The sequence below is a fragment of the Balaenoptera musculus genome, chromosome 1 (genome assembly GCF_009873245.2).
Source record: "Balaenoptera musculus isolate JJ_BM4_2016_0621 chromosome 1, mBalMus1.pri.v3, whole genome shotgun sequence".
NCBI classification, from domain to species: Eukaryota; Metazoa; Chordata; class Mammalia; order Artiodactyla; family Balaenopteridae; genus Balaenoptera; species Balaenoptera musculus.
In genome coordinates, this window is record NC_045785.1 from 114,003,594 (window position 1) to 114,019,521 (window position 15,928).

Here is a 15,928-nt window from a genome sequence, read left to right on the forward strand (position 1 = left end):
GGGGGCTCTCCCAGGCCATCCCTGCCCAGGCCCATCCTGGGCCTTCTCCAGGTATGTAAACCCAAACCAGCTGGTCTCTGAGACACCAACACTGACCTCCCAGACCCAGCTCCCTACCAATCACCAACCACCACATTCCTCTCTTTGCCCCAGGCTCTCCTGTCCCACCTTCTGCCCGGCCCACACTCCACATGACACAGCCTAGCATGGCTAGGGAGTGGGACTGTTTCTTAAGCAGCTGCAAGGAAGAAGATGATCCTGGGGCCAGAGCAGAACCCCGCTTTATCCTGTATTACCCTGCAATTGCCCACTCATTGCACTTTTAGGGATGTCAGAGCATTAAGCTGGAATTGTAAGTGGATTAAGACCAAAGTGGGCCTTTGAAGGTGGGGTCTGAAGAGGAGAAGGCTGAGGAGGGGGCAGTGTCTGTCCTTGGGTTCTTTTTTTTTTTTTAATTTAATTATTTATTATTTATTTTTGGTTGCATTGGGTCTTTATTGTGTGCGGGCTTTCTCTAGTTGCGGCGAGCGGGGGCTACTCTTCCTTGCAGTGCGTGGGCTTCTCATTGCGGTGGCTTCTCTTGTTGTGGAGCACGGGCTCTAGGTGCACGGGCTTCAGTAGTTGTGGCACGTGGGCTCAGTAGTTGTGTCTCACGGGCTTTAGAGAACAGGCTCAGTAGTTGTGGCACACGGGTATAGTTGCTCTGCAGCATGTGGGATCTTCCCAGAGCAGGGCTCGAGCCCGTGTCCCCTGCATTGGCAGGCGGATTCTTAACCACTGTGCCACCAGGGAAGCCCTGTCCTTGGGTTCTTAAGGGACGTTGTCTGAGAAACGTATCCTCACAGAGATGGAGTTTAGGTAGCAGGTTGGATTTCCTGGAGAGACCCTGGTGGTAAGCTGGAAGGGGCTTTGGTTTCCCAGCCTTGTCATCAGCTTTCTCACTGAATCTCCCGGCAGCAGTAGGCAGGGATCTACCATCATTGATCTGTGGATGAGGAGAGTTCCAGAAGAACTAGAATCCCCTCTGTTCCCGACACCTGCTGAGCTGCTTGGGCAGGGCTGCCGGAAACGGAAGCCTTCTCCTGGCTTTGTTGGGCTTCCTGGGGAAGGGAGAGCTGGTCCAGGGGTGACTCAGCACCCTGCACACAATCTAACCCCTGGACCAGTGTGTGTGTGTGTGTGTGTGTGTGTGTGTGGCCTCTCTTGGCCTGGATAGGGGGAATCAGCCCCTCATGGAGTGTCATCCCCATCTCTTTGGACAGCTGGAGTAGGGGCACAGCTGTATCTACCTCTGCCTCCAGGACACAGCAGAGTGCCCTGGGTGTACGGTTAAGCTCCCAGCCTCCTTCCCACATATCTAAAATGGGGTCCCCGCCCCCTCTATGTGGAGGCAGGAGGCCCAGCTTGGGTTAGGGGCTTGGGCATTGAAAACGGGCCTGAGAGCCCAGGGAGATGGGCCTTCCAGAGGTCCTCCACCTGCCAGGGTCCCCAGCTTTTCCCAGGCTGCTCTTACCCACATCCCACCCCCCCACCCACAACTCCCACACACTGCCCTGACCTCACTGAAGCCTTTGTCTTAGCCTGTCTGTGGGCCTGTCTCCTGGGCAGGGAGAGAAAGGGCCCCATTGTCCTGGCTGCCTTCTGCGACACAGTAGCTCCCAAAGACTTCCAAAAATTCTCAGCCTGTCAGACCCCCGTGGGTGGGAGGGCTTTCCCTAGGGGCTGCAGTCAGATACCGCCTGGAGTGAGGATCCAGGTGCTGTCCCTCCCGGCGGTATAAAGTTTCCTCTGTTCCCCAGGCTAAAGGTCCTTCCTGAGATCTAACTTCCCGTCTGCCTCCTGCAAAGCAGCCTTCTTCCTCCTGGGAAGGGAGAACTGAAAGATTCAGGGACAGAGCAGGAGAAAAGGATTGGGACGGAGAGGAGAGAAAAGAAAAGAGGAAAATGGAAGAAAAATGTGAGGAAATTCCCCACTGAAGGACTCTAGACTCTCGTTAATCGTCTGAGTGGGTAGATCCTGTGGCCTCTGTGTTTATTTCCTGATGATTCTTCCTTGGTCTTTAGAAGTTGTTAACAGAGGGAAGGCTATTGGTTGACCACTTTGGACTGGAGCCCTTAAGAAAAGCAGCCCACAGTCCCCTGGCCCATGTTCTATGGACCCCAAGTGGCATCTAAGGATTCTTAGTATCATTGGCAAGAATGTCTGTCTGTGCCTTTATCCCCATCAAGGTGAACTGAAGTTCTCTTTTGACACAGAATTTCCTGGCAAACGAGGTGAATAGAAAAAGAGGGAATCCAGGAGAGACCAAGGGATTCAGGAGTTGGGAAGGGGCCAGGGAGGCGGGAGGAAAGGAAGTGGAAGAGTGGAAGACAGAGGAGAGGTGAAAAGGGGGAGACGAGGAAGGAGAGTGGGTCTGTGAGTGGTGAGTGAGGCTGACAGTGAGGGGGTGTCTCTCCTTAGCAGGGAGGATGGAGGAGGGAGCCAGAGCCAGCGAGACGTCTCCCCACCCCCAAAATTGAAGTCTCCCAGCCACCCCTCCTGGGACCCTGGGGCTCCACTTGTCAGCAGTTGAGCCCACAGCTGCTGGGAGGTGCTTCCTCGACAGTGGCCCCCTAGCACCTGCCTCGGTTTATTTCTGGTGCCACAGCTGAGTCATGGGGCGGGGAGAGTGAATAAAAGCTGGGGGAAGGGGAGCTTATGACTGGAAGAGGAGAAGCCTGAAGGAGGCTCTAGGACCTGGGATTCTGGGGCCCAGGGTCTGCCCCTTTGGGAAAGAGGGGCCAGAGGTGACAGCATGAGAAACAGGAGTCAGGTTACAGGAGGGATGTCCACATTGGAGACCCTGGATTAATGGGGTTGGGGAAAGGGTGGGGGAGTGGGAGGCAGAGTCTACTGCTTCTGAATTGTTGGAGAAGAGACATGATCTAGGTGTGCCAGTGCTGCATTAGAAAGAGAGGGGAGAAGGGCCCCCAGGGTGGATGGAGAGGTGGATATGGGATCTTCGGATCATGAGAGTGGAAACAGAGAGGACCATGTGTTTTCCTCTGCTTCTGGTCGCAGACTCCGTGGGCCCTCACCTGAGGCCATTCTGTCCCTCTTCCTGCCCCTGAGCCAAAAAGTCCCTTCCCTGGTGGCTCACATGAGACTCTCCTTTGTCTTTTTAAGGTGGGCCTGAGGACTCAGGAATGGGTCCCTGGGTCTTTTCTTTATCTACTGGAGCTGCATTCACATGACACCTTCTCTTTTCCCACCTCCTAGGAAGACCCTCATGTCTAACTTCCATCCATCCTGCTGCAGCACTGTCCTGGAACTTACCATCCCCTGTGGGGTGGGGTGGCCTCACAGGGACCCAGGGGCCTGTTGCCAAGCCCAGAGCCCTCTTGGGTTTCTTGGGCTTAGGTGGGCTTAGTCTCCATTCCCTCCCCTTTCTAGGGGCAGCCCCAGAGGGCACATTCCAGCTGAAATTAAATCACATTCCTCCATCCCTGCCTGACAAGGATGGCATTTCTGACAGCAGCTGTGACACCACAGGGTCAAGTGGCAGCAGCTGGTCCCCCAAGGAGGGGCTGAGAGGGGGAAACTAGGGGAGCTGAGGGACCAGGGCCTTTGGAAGCAATGAATGAACTCTGAGTCTTTGATCTCAAGAGGCCAGAGCAAGAAGCATAGACCCTGCAGTGGGAGGGATACAGGTTAGACGGCAGCGTCTCCTAGCTGCATGGAGCGACAGGGAATGATCCAGTCCGAGCACTATTGTGCAGATGGGAAAACCGAGGCCCCCAGCATCACCTTCTGAGAGCACCCTGGAAGAACACCCTCTCCCACCCCTGGACTGGGCTCCTGCATAGACATGAGGCCGAGGGGGCCCTTTAAGAGGCCACACTCTGAGCTCCTTGGCCAGAACCCAAAGCCAAGGCCTTTGATTTCCTCTGAGCCTCTGGCAGCAGCAGCAGCAACAGGGACAGCATCAGGCTGGGCTGAATGGAGAGCTCAGCCCCTGACCTCACCCTCCCAGGCGCCTTGGTCTGCACAGCCTTATAAGGAAGTGCCCCAAGCAAACTGAGGAAGTCACCTCCAGCCCCCCCACCCTACCCGCGCCCCATTCAGAGGCTATATTTACCCAGAGGAGGTCCCAGAATAACCTCCCACTTGTCCTCATGCTGGGATGGGGGGGCCGTGGCGGGTGCTGCCTCCTCCTTCCCTCCCCCGGGACTCCACCCTCCCAAGTGCTTCCTGTTGTCTGATCTCATCACAGTCGTTCATTCATTCATTTATTCATGTATTCAATCCGTGTTTACTGAGCACCCTTGGGCCCCCAGACCCCTCCAATTCTCTTCTCCAACCTGGTCCTCTCCCCTGAGCTCCACAAACCCACGCTCTCCCGGGGCAGCTCCTCCTAGAGGTCACAATTTCCTGCTGGATTCTCCAGCTCAGAAGACAGGACCACCGACTCCCAGCTGCCCCTACTGCCACACTCCCACTCCATCTCCCACAGCGGGTCACCAAGGCCTGAGACTCTGCTTCCCTTACATGCCTCCTCTCCATCCCGCTGCCACCCTTGTCCCCCCCCTGGACCGCTGCAGTAGCCTCCCTGAAGCCCACCTACCTACCCCAATCCACTCTCACACAGCAGCCAGAAGGTTCTATTTAAAATGCAAACCTGGTCATGTCATCTCACTACTTACAACCCTTCAAAGCTCCTCATTTCCCTTAGGACGAAATCCATATTTCTTGGCTGCCTGGCGAGGCCTTGGCCCACTGGCCCCCAACTCTTCTCTAGTCTTATTGTGGACATTTTACCCCTCATTCTCCGCCTTCTGGCCACACAAGCCTACTTTCTGTTCCTCAAATGCCCAGACTTCTCTTCCCGCCCCAGGATTTTGCACCTGCTGTTCCCTCTGACTAGAAGCCTTTCCTCCGCCTCCTACTTCCTCCTCCTCCCTCCTCTTCCCCATGCTGGTCAGCTCCTGCTCATCCTTCGGGTTCCCAGGGCAGCCTTCCCTGACCTCCTCCTCCCAGCCTTCCCCAGCCTAGATCAGGTGGGGCCCCTGCTCTATGCTCCCCTAACCTCCTGCCCTTCTCTGTTTTCAAATATGATTTCCACTCAGAAGCCCTTGTTCGGTTAGAAGGTAGAGCTCTCGGGGCCAGGAGCCCTGGACTCCCAGCACCTGCATGGTCCATGGCGCATAGGAGATGCCCTGTAAACATCTGACAGCCCCTGTTACTGTCCAACCCTCATTTCTCTTGCTGCACGGATGGACTACCATTGCCAAAGAGAACACACCACCCACCATATACGTCTTTTAGAAAGTCTTCACTTCTGTCCAACTGATGTCCCTCCACCTGTTTGGGATTTGTTGGCAGAAATGGCTAGTTTGGGTAATTCTGCAGGGGACCAGGGATCTTGGTGTGGGGGGCAGGATGGGCACCAGACACAGGGAAGGATTGCTTGGCTTGGCCTCTGTCCTTGGTCCCTCGTCCAGGCGGGGGTGCCCGAGGGCCTGGGGAGATCAAGCACAGGTCTCCTCTGTCCCATTAGAGGAGCAGGGAGTGGGCCTTATTTGCCCGGATGCCAGTGTGCTGGCCCCCAGCCTGGCAGCCTGGCGGGAGCAGACACGGCCTTGTTAGCAGTGAGTACAGGAAGGATCGTGGAGGCTTGGGCTGCCAGAAGGGCTGCCAGCATCCTGGACCCCAAGGGCAGAGGTGGGGGCCTGGGTACCTAATGCAAAGACTCTTAGGTGGAGGAGAAAGGCATGGGCAGAGAAACAGACAGTGAGGTTCTGTCAGGGGGTCTCCTGTCCACCCCTCCTTGTCCAGAGGATGAGTTGAGGTCAGAGGGCTTGAGACTTCATCTTCTCATCTTCCCCTGCCCTCAGCCTTGGGCCCGAGGAAAGGAAGGGCCTGCTCCTGGCCTTGGGATTGTCCCCAGACGTGGAACATTTGTCTGGCAGCCCCTGCCCCACCCCCACCCAGGATATTTAGAGGTGTTGCCAGCTCTTCCTTCCCTGCAGAGCTGAGCTGGGGAGTGGTTTCTATTTGGGTATCCTGACTTCAAGGCCTTCAAACCCCGCCTCATCCAGGAACACCTGGTGTCACCCTGCCCTACACAGGGACCCAGAGAACTCCTGGGAAGGGGGGTACTCTTGGGAAGAAGCTGTGGCTGGGTGGACCCCCCGATCTAACCTGTTATCAGCACACCCCCTCGCTCTTTTGTTTCACCCCTGACAGCTTCAGTCTATCCCGGCCTCACCTCCACTTTCCTGTCTTCTCTGTCTCCGGCTTTAGCATGGAAGGAAAGTCCTACTGAAGATCTAAACTATAGCCCTCCAGCTTTCCCTAGCCTTCCTCCTGCTCTCCCTGCCCTGGGAGGCCCCGGAGTCACCTGGCCCAGCATCCCTCGTTGTGTGGCTGAATCTGAGGTTCAGAGAGGTTAAACGCTGACCTGAGGTCACACAGCCAGACTGAGACAGAATAGGCCTCCCTCTTCCCTTACCCGGCTCTGACCCAGCCAGTCTGAGCAGACGCCAAGGCCATACAATTGTTTGGGTTTGGGGGCAAGGGGGCTTATTATGCTGGCGGCACTGAGGGGCCAGCAGGGAGGACATGCGCAGGTGAGGGTGGCCCCAAGGCTTAATCCCTGTAATCAGCGCTGTGGGCAGAGATGATGACAGGCCTGACTTCTGCAGGCGCCAAGGTCACCTGGGCTGGCCCCCGCTTCCCTGGTCAAGCAGCACCCCCAGCCCTCCCCAGGTCCCCAGCACTGCTGCCTGCAGCCTTCGTCTGCCTGCCTTCTCTCCCCCATGAGGCCTTCCAGGTCCTCCTCTCCTCAGGAGGCAGCCCCTCCCTAACACTAGCATCTCCTGCTTCCTCCCCCAGTCTCTTCTGCTTCTGTGTCAGCCCTGAGGCCCCCCTGAATTAAGGAAGGAAGAGTCCAGACTTTGTAGGCGGAGGCATTACTTTATTCAGGCAGGGAAAAGCCAGATGGGGCTACAACATGGCAGGCATATGGGGGGGTCAGGACATAGGAGCACCCCCTCACCCCCATTAGCCACCAGCCAGACATCCCATGAGGGTGCACTGAAGAAGGGCAGAGCAGGTGAGCCCTGGCGCATGGACCACCACGGCCCCCTCCCCTTGGAGGAGCCACCGGGCCCCTGGCCTTTTCCAGCTGATGGGATGGGGAGGAAAGGGAGTGCAAGGGAAAGGGGGGGCCTAGTCCTACAGCGATTCAGTTGGCTTCAGCCTCGTGGGACAGTGCAGGCCAGATGTCCCCATTAGCGGGGTCCAAGGGGCTGGTATCTATTCTCAGAGCCTGCATTCTTGGAATGGGTCCCTTTGCCACACCCATTTCACCTCGGCTAGCCAGGCCTCTCGGACAGAAACCACAGGTCAAGAGATAAGTTAAGGGTGCTGCCTCCGAGCAGGGAGGAGCTTGGGGATACCCCCCTGCCCAAGACCTCGGTGCAGGAGGGGGTGCTCTTCCTCTAGTCCTCCCCTGAGGACCAGGAGTCTCCATCTCCTTCTCGCTGACTGAACTTCAGGAGCTGGCCTTGGCCCAGGTGAAGAGGAGCCCCTGCCCAAGGGGTCTTCAGGGCACCCCCCTCCTCCTCCTCCTCCAAGGGGCTCCCTTGGTCGCCCTCAGGGGGCCCCGGTTTCCCCTGCCTTACTCCCTCAGACTGTTCCAGCCCGTTCACCACACCCCCATTCACATGCTCCAACTCTTCCTTCAGGCTGGGGCCCTGGCCATTGACACCAAGGGTGTCCCCCACCTCCAAGCCCGTGTCCTCCACCCCACTGAGGGTCCCCAGAGGGCCAGGGACTTGGCCCTCCCTCTCCAAGGGAATAGCATCAGACTCTTCCTCTGATCCTGAGGCCTCCGTGCTGTCCTGGGACTCAGTCTCCAGGGCGGTCATGGGGGCATCAGATGCCGCACCCCTCAAGCCATCATCCCAGGGGACACTGACATCCATGGTCTCAGACCCCTGGAGGTTCCCTCTCTGAGGGCCACTCAGGGCCGGGAGGCTGCCCACCGAGGGCCCTGCCCCCCACCGCCCTGCCCCTGGCTCCCTCCCCTCTTCTTCATCTTCTTCCTCTCCCTCCTCCCCACTCTCTTCCTCATCTGCAAATCCATCAGATTCCCCATCCCGGTCCCAGGCTGCAGGCTCCAGTAGCAGCTGGGGCACCTGGCCCAGAGGTTCTGCCACCTCCCCAGGGACCCCAGGAAGAAGAGACGCCTCAGTCCCCAAGTCCTCAAATTCTTCCGACAGCTCAGAGTCATGGCCACGTTCCTCCTCCTCATCTCTCCCCTCCTCCTCCTCTGAGGGATGGGCCCCAAGGCCCTCAGAGGCCAGGACTGCAGGACCCCAGCCTTCCTTTCCAGTCTCCTCTTGAGGGGAGGGCCTCTGCTCTCCAGCCAGGTCCCACTTGGGGGAAGCAGGGGACCTGAGGTAGAGGCCCAGGGGAGTGGAGTCGGGAAGGGTCTCCCCTAGCTCATCAGCCTCACTCTCTTCTCTGCTCTCCTCCCCCTCCTCCTGGAGGCCTTCAGGGATTCCCCCAGAGCCCAAATCCTCCTGCTCCCCCTCCACCTTTCCCAGGACCTCAGCCCTGCCTGCCAGCCCCCAGCTAGCCTCTTGGCTCCCCTCAGCCAGGGGCTGGGGCCCAGGGGCATCTTCAGGGATTGGGGTGGGTGAGCAGGACTCAGTGGGCCGTGGGCTGGGGGGCCCCAGCACTGGTTTGACCTCCTCCTTTGCTCCCTCTGAGCTCAAGGGCCTGGGTTGGGGGGTATCACTTCCATCGCAGCACGAGGTCTCAGCAGGGAACGTCTCCTCTGCTTCCTCAGGGGCTTCAGGCTCAGACTCCTCCCAGCCCCTGGGAGTCTCCAGCGGGTCTCTGCTCTTCCTGGGCAGTGTGGAGAGCTCTGGCTCCGGAGCAGCTGCCTCCTCCAGCTCCTTTCTGGGCCCTTCCAAGCCCTGCACCCTCTTTGCCTCCAAACCTTCCTCCCCCAGGGGTGGCTCCATCACCTCCTCTCTGGCCAGGCCGCCTGGGTCCTCCAGCCCTACCGCCTCCTGCTCCCGTCCCTGTTCCGCTCCTGCAGTCTCTAAGCCCAAGGTGACCTCTGGGGAGGCTCGGCCATCCCTGGGGGCCACATCCTCACCTTCCAACACTGGCTCTGTCACCTCTGACATTCCCTGGGGAGCTGGGAGACCCGGGGTCCCCACCTGCTCTGGCCGCTCTTCAGGGTCCTGGAGGCCCTCAGTGCCTCCCACCCCACTGGCTCCCTCAGCTGAGACCCTCTGCTCTTTGGGCTCAGGGCTCCCTAGCTGCCCCTCACCTGGGCTCCAGGCCTTGCCTGTGGCCGTCAGCTGCAGCTCCCCCTGCTCTACAGCCTCCCCCTTCCCAGCGAGGCTATCCCGTTCCCTAGGTGCCATCTCTGCCTCGTCCTCACTGTCCACTTCAGGCCTCCCAGGGGGCGTTTCCTGATCCGGTTCTTGACCCCCCTGCACCGTATCTTCCCACTTCTGCAGATGTGCAGGGAGTGGCAGCTCCTGTCCCTCCTCCTCCAGGGACCTCGGTGGCTCTGGATTCTCTCCCTTCTCCACGTTCTCTTCCTCTTCCAGATACCTTTGACTTCCCTTGTCTACCTCCTCTGGAGATCTCATATTCTCTACATTCTGCCCTCCCAGAGAGCTCAGTGATTTCTGAGTCTCCTTTTCTAGGGGTCTCAATGTCTCTTGGTTCCCTTCCACAGACCCCAGTGGTTCTTGACTTTCCTTTTCTAGAGGTTTCAACATTTCCAAGTTTTCTTCTCCTGTAGGCTTTAGTGGTTCTAGAGTCTCTGTTTCTAAAGATCTCACTGCCTCTACACTCTCTTCATTTAGGGACCTTAATAAGTCTTGATTCTCTTTTTCGAGAAGTCGAACTATCTCCTGGTCTTTTCCAAGAGACTTTAGTGCCTCTGGTTTCACCTTTTCTAGAGGGCTCAATGTCATCTGGTCTTCTTTTTCTAGAGACTTCAGTGGCTGATTCTCTTTTTCTAGAGGTCTCAATGTCTCCTGGTCTTCTTCTTCTAGAGGTCTCATTGCCTTCTGATCTTCTCCTAGAGATCTCAGTGACTCCTGGTTTTCTTTTTCTAGATATCTCAAAGTCTCTTGGTTCTCATCTTCTGGAGCCCTCAGAGATTCATGATTCTCTTTTCCTAGAGGTCTTGATGTCTCCTGGTCTTTTTCTTCTAGAGATCTCAGTGGCTCTTGATTCTCTTTTGCTAAGGGTCTCAGTGTTTCCTGGTTCTCTACTTCTTGACATCTCAGTGGCTCTTGCCTTTCCTTTTCTAGAGCGCTCAATGACTCAAAGTTCTCCTCTTCTAGAGACCTCACTAATTCTTGATTTTCCTTTCCTGGATATAAAAATGTTTCTACCTTTCCTTGAAGAGACCTCATTATTTCTTGACTCTCCTTTTCTAGTGATTGCAATGTCTGTGGGTCCTCTTTTCCTATAGGCTTAAGTAGTTCTAGAGTCTCTTTTTCTAGAGGTCTCATTACCTCCATCTCCTTTCCTTCTAAAGACTGCAATAACTCCTGATTCTCCTTTTCTAGAGGTTTTAGTGTTTCTAAGTTCTCTTCTTCCAAAGACCTCAGAGATTCCTGATTCTCCTTCTCTAGAGATCTCATTGTCTCATGGCGCTGTTTTTCCAGAGAAATCAGTGGCTCTTGAATCTCCTCTTCCGGAGACTTCAGAGTTTCTTTTTCCAAAGGACCCGGGGAGTCTTGGATTTCTTTCATGTCCAGATCCCCCTCTTCTTGACGTGTTTCCTGCTGCAAGCTGCTTATTACTTTGACCTCTACAGCTGTTTCTTTCTCTGCCAGCCCCCAGATTTGTCCTTCCCCTTCCTCCTGGAATCTGCTGGACTCTCTAGACCCACCGGGTTCTCCATCTTTGGCCTCTAAACTGGGATGGTCAGGGCTGAGGGCTGGAGCCAGGGAGGCATGATCTTCAGAGGACTGGCCTGGACTGGGCTCTTGTTGCTTGCCCCCAGGCTCCTCTGGTCCTGGCAGGACGCTGGCAGGGGTGGCCACCTTGGCTTCAGCCCACACAGCTTCTGGAACCTGTTGCATCCCAACCCGTGGCTGGGGCAGGGAGAGAGGGGCATCCTGGGCTCTGATCTTGGCATCTGTGGCAGGGCAGGGAGCCTGAGGTGTGGGCGGAATGGGGGTGCTGGCCGAGGTGGGGGTATGGGTCTGAAGGAGTTCCTGGCTCTTCAGAAAGCCTGGCACAGGTGTTTCAAGGGTATCAGGCAAAGGTGAGGAGAGGGGAGTAGGGCTCAGGACAGAGAGCAAAGGTCCCAGACGCCGGCCCTCTGGGGTCCCAGGGAAATGCAGCTCCAGCTTAGGGTCTGGAAAGGTAGAGGGGAAGAAACGGTGTCAGCACATACAGGTTGGGGGTGGGGTAGGGGAGCAGCTACCACTTCTGGCAAGAGTGCCCTGCTCCTGCCTTTTCTGGGCTGGGCTAAGAGTATGCTCGCTGCCGTGGGGGACCACGGAGTCAAGACTTAGACTGGTGCTTTTCAGGAAAGGCATCGCTCTGGGTGTGAAGAGGGAAGAAAGGTAAAGTTTTGGGGGGACGTTGGCCCCTCCTCTTACCCAGGAAGCTGAGGGAAGCCTTGGAACCGCTGCCAGGTGTCTGCAGCCGGGAGTTCTCTGCCTCTAGGAGGGTTCTAGGGACAAGGGAGGAAAAGCGGGGTCAGCCCTCTGCCCACAGGCCAGCCGGCAAGCCAGCCAGGGAAAAGCCACAGCTGAGCATGCGCGTCCCTGGCCTGGCAGGCTATCTCTTCATTCTCACCAGTATCACACAAAAGCCACACGGGGTTATACTTGGCTCTGCACATGAAATCACATGGTCACATCCCACAGATATCACCCACTTGGTCACACGGAGTCACACACTTATTTGGGACACACAGCTGGACTCACAGACACACAAGCAGATTCCCACACAGTCGACAGACACAGTGTACACACACACCCACACATTGCTTAGACTAGTCCCCTCCCAACTCCAGGCCTATGACCTCATCCTCCGTGTGGGGGGCCGATTCTCATGCTAATTGCTGCCTTAGTCCACACCGCCATCTGGAGGGTCTGAGTAGGGGGCTTCCCAGGGGAAGTGGGAATTCTCAGGCCGTTCCCATGGGATAGGCTCCCTCCTCCTTCTCCCCCAGGGCCCCCAGAGCTGGTTACAGACAAAAGCCAATGAATTCAGCTCCCTCTTTCCAAATCCTTTTCATGCCTCAAAACCCAGGTTAAGCCTGCGCAGTCCTTTCCCCTCAGTGGTTTGATTTAGGGGTCAAGGCCCTCATCTTGGGATCTCTAAGTACTCTGGATCCCAAGCCTTTCAGGGCAATGGAGGTTTTTGTGTACATGCCCCTGCCTTAGTGCCCCATGGGGACTGAGGAGGAGGGGACCAATTGCGGGGGGAGGGAGGACCAATCAATTCAACAAGTTATCCTGAACATCTATCTCCTCTGTGCTCTTCTTCGTGATCTCTGAGTCTGGTTAGTGTTTTCTATGGTCTCACCTCTGTCCTTCTCGATGCAGCATCATGCTGTCTGAGCTCTGTGCCCCATGGAGGTGGAGCCCCTCTCTTCTTCATCCCTAGATCCTCACTGACCTTCCCTCTCTGGGCCCTGCCTCCCCTCCCCTCCTTAACCTGTCCCGGGGCCCCTGCCTTTGTTTGCCTGTGGATTCTGGGGGCACTGTCCTCATAGCCTGTCTAGCCCTGGCTCCACCCTGCAGGCTTGGGGTACGCAGCCCTTCACAGTAGCGAAGCCCCTTCCTCAGGCTTCATCAGTGGATCCTTGGCTAACCAGGCCAGTTTCCCAGAAACTGGGTTTGCCCAAGGCCACAGAGCCAGCGAAGCAGCACTTCCTTGGTCTCAACCTTTCCTGAGCCAACAGGGAATGTGGTCAGTAGAAGGGCTGGGCAGGGCCAAGGGCACTAAGGCTTGAGAGGAGCCAGGCCCCAGGACATCCAGGATGGAAGGGACCTTGGCTTTCACCCAGCCCATCTCCCATCCTCCCAACAAGGAAACTGAGGCCCAGGTCAGGTGGTAAGTCAGTGCCACCAGCCCACACCTGCCAATTCCTTCTTCCTGAGGCTGCTCAAGGACATCACCCTCTCTGTGTGAGCACACACACAGAGGCTGGCCTTTTCAGCCCCTTGGGGTAAGGTTCTGGATATGGATGAGCCACACGTGTCCAGCCCTGTCCTTTGAGGCTGTCCCACTCAGCTATATCACCTCTCCTTGGGGGATCTCCTGGGCACAGGATGCTTCTCTGGTCCTGAACCCACGAGAGAGCAGGTGGGCTTAGGTGGCACACATCGTGGTGTGGAAGGGATCAGCCTAGAGTCACCGGACCGAGCAGTGACAGAGCCTCCACCACCCGTGGCTCTGGGCCCCTTCAGCCAAGGAGTGTGCCCCTGCATGTACGTGTGCATCTGTGTGCCTGCATGGGTCAGGGTCAACCTGTACCTGTATGTGGCCACCTCCAGGCTGAGGGACATCTTGAGGTGTGCCAGCTGCTGCCGACCTTCCAGGACCTGGGCGATCTGGCTCTGTAGGCCCTGTTTCTCCTGCTCCAGGGCCTCCACGGCCAGCTGCAGAGCAAGCCAGAGGCAGTCAGTGAAGGGACGGGGTCCTTCCTGCTAACTTACCTGCATCCCCCTTGGCTGCTGCAGCAGCATCTTCTGCTCCCTGACTAACTTCTCTGCAGAGCAGATTCCTGCCTCCCCTACCCCACTTCCCGCCCAGAGAACCCCTTCTGAAGCCTCCGAGAAGAGCACAGTGGCCCCTCTCAGCCCTCTCCCACGGCCTGGCTCCTCCTCTGAGGATGCTGATTAAATGGTAGCACATGCTGCTCAGAATTCAGCTCCCACAGGAAGGGGGAGGTGAGGGAGGAGAGGAGATGGGTTACAGAGAGGAGCAGAGGGAAAAAAGTGGAAGCAGAAGGAAAAACAATTAATCAGCAGGCCTGGAGCCTGCAGGACTGGAAGCCAAACAGCCCCGGTCCCAGTCACTGTCTCCTGCTCCCCATGCGAGGCCCCCACGCCCTCCACTTCCCACATGTTCTGGAATCTTTCTCCTCTGAAGCAGGGTGGGGGGTGCGGGGGGACATGGTGAGACCTCTGTCTGGCCCAGGCAGGAGGCTGTTTTCTCAGCTGCTGGTCACGTCTGCGCAGTGTGAGGCGGAGCAGCTGTCCCAGGCCTCTGGAATGTGCTCAGGAGCCGAAAAGCCCAGACAAGGGAGAGAAGGGCTGATGGCCCCCCATCCAGGGCCCCTCACCCTCTCCTGTCAGGGGGAGGAGGGTGGCTGGGAACTTGGAGACTCTTGAGTGGCCAGACCATCAGATCAGCACTGAGAGGGAAAGTTCTGAGCGTCTTCTGAGCGACAGCAGGGCCTAAGGAGGGGTCCAGGGGCCATCAGGGTACGAAGGTGCCATTTAGACAGTGAGGAGGCTGATGCAATGTCTTGTGCCTGTCTGCCCTTCGAGGGGGTGTGCTTTGAGGTCTGAACCTCCATCATTCCAGCCCTACACTAGACAGAGTGGTGAAAGTCTGGGACAGTGGCACCAGGCATGGTTTTCTAAGAAGTGGCCCCTGAATCTGTAGCCACCACACCCCCCACTTCCCACTCCCTTTCCCAGGTCTCTGATCCCCAACGGGACTTCCTGAAGCCTTGTCTTGCCCAGGCCCCCAGGCTTCCTCACCTGGAACTGCGCAGTAGCCCGCAGCCGCTCCTGCCAGCGGCCCTCCAACCTCTGCTCCAGCGCGGCCCTGCGCTCCTGGAGGCCGCTGCGCTCCGCTTGGAGCTGCTGCAGCTCCAGGCGACCCTCGCGGGCGCCCTTCACCGCGTGGCCCAGCCGCTCGCGGGCCTGGCCCAGCGACGTCTCCATGTGCGCCACGCGCTCCTGGTAGCCGCGCACTGCCCCGCGCCACGTCTCGCCCAGCCGCCGCGCCAGCTCCTCCACCTCGGGGGCCGGCACGGGGGGCCCGCGGGGCGGAGCGGGGCCGCGGGGGGCGCAGGCAGCCTGAGCGTTCAGGCCCGCGCGCTCCTCCTCGTGCGCCGCGCGCAGAGCCTCCAGCTCGCGCTCCAGCTCCGCCGCCTGGGTGCTCAGCCAGGCCTGGGCGCGCTTTTCGGCCTCGACCGCGCGCCGGCTGCGGGTCGTCTCCTCCGCGGTCCGCTCCCGAGCCAGCCGCAGCTGCTGGCACCGGCTCGCCACGCCCTCCACCTCTTCTTCCAGGTTGTCGCGCGCCACCTCGGCCGCGCGCTTCTCCCGCCAGCGCTGGTCGACGAGGGCCCGCAGGGCCGCCAGCTCGTCGTCGGCACGGGCCCTCCAGGAGGCGTCCCCGGCCTGTGCCCGGAGACCCCCGAGCTCAGCGCTGAGTAGCTCATTCTGCTCCTCTAGCGCCTTGACCCGGGCCAGGTAGGCCTCCAGGCGCCGGTTGAGCTCCCACATCTGAAAAGATTCCTCCCCCAGGCAGCCCTCCATCCTGCCCGTCTGACCCACCGAAGGTGGAGAGACGCGGAGCACCGGGAGAAGCCAGCAGCTCTCAAAGCTTTTAGGACGGAAGGGTAATGGAGACGGATGGGGACAATGACGGGGCGGGGCGAGGAGCAGCTGAAGCGACTGAGAGTCGGGAGTGGGAGCGAGGCTATTCATACTCCCGCCAGCCTGGCGGGAAAAGGGGCGGGACCCAGGCCTTAACCCGTTAGAGTTCAGAGAAACGACGGCAGCCTTTGTCCTTGTGCCCCCGGTATGCTGGAGAGTGAAACCAAAGGAAAAGCCATGCCCGGAGAATCCGATCCGATGGTGGCTTTCAGGGGGAGGAGGCCGTGAGGCAAGGTCAGAACCCCAGATAAAAGCAGATTATACATAGA

At 58.1% G+C, this 15,928-nt stretch overlaps 1 protein-coding gene across 1 annotated transcript; it reads right to left on the reverse strand.

The window, feature by feature from the left end:
- Positions 1-6,934: 6,934 nt before the first annotated feature.
- Positions 6,935-15,673, reverse strand: NES (nestin). Its single transcript, XM_036866370.1, has 4 exons — positions 14,757-15,673; positions 13,522-13,646; positions 11,634-11,707; positions 6,935-11,386 (listed from the first exon to the last, which is right to left on the reverse strand). Exons 1-4 carry the CDS (start codon positions 15,537-15,539, stop codon positions 7,482-7,484), a joined length of 4,887 nt encoding a protein of 1,628 aa, XP_036722265.1. The 5' UTR covers positions 15,540-15,673; the 3' UTR covers positions 6,935-7,481.
- Positions 15,674-15,928: the final 255 nt, after the last annotated feature.

Coding starts and splice junctions, on each gene's coding strand:
- NES (XM_036866370.1), bottom strand. CDS start 15,539: ATGGAGGGCTGCCTGGGGGAGGAATCTTTTCAGATGTGGGAGCTCAAC. Junction 11,708..13,521: donor CTGGAGGTGGCCACATACAG/GTACAGGTTGAC, acceptor CCTTGTCCCTAG/AACCCTCCTAGAGGCAGAGA. Junction 11,387..11,633: donor GGCTTCCCTCAGCTTCCTGG/GTAAGAGGAGGG, acceptor CTACCTTTCCAG/ACCCTAAGCTGGAGCTGCAT.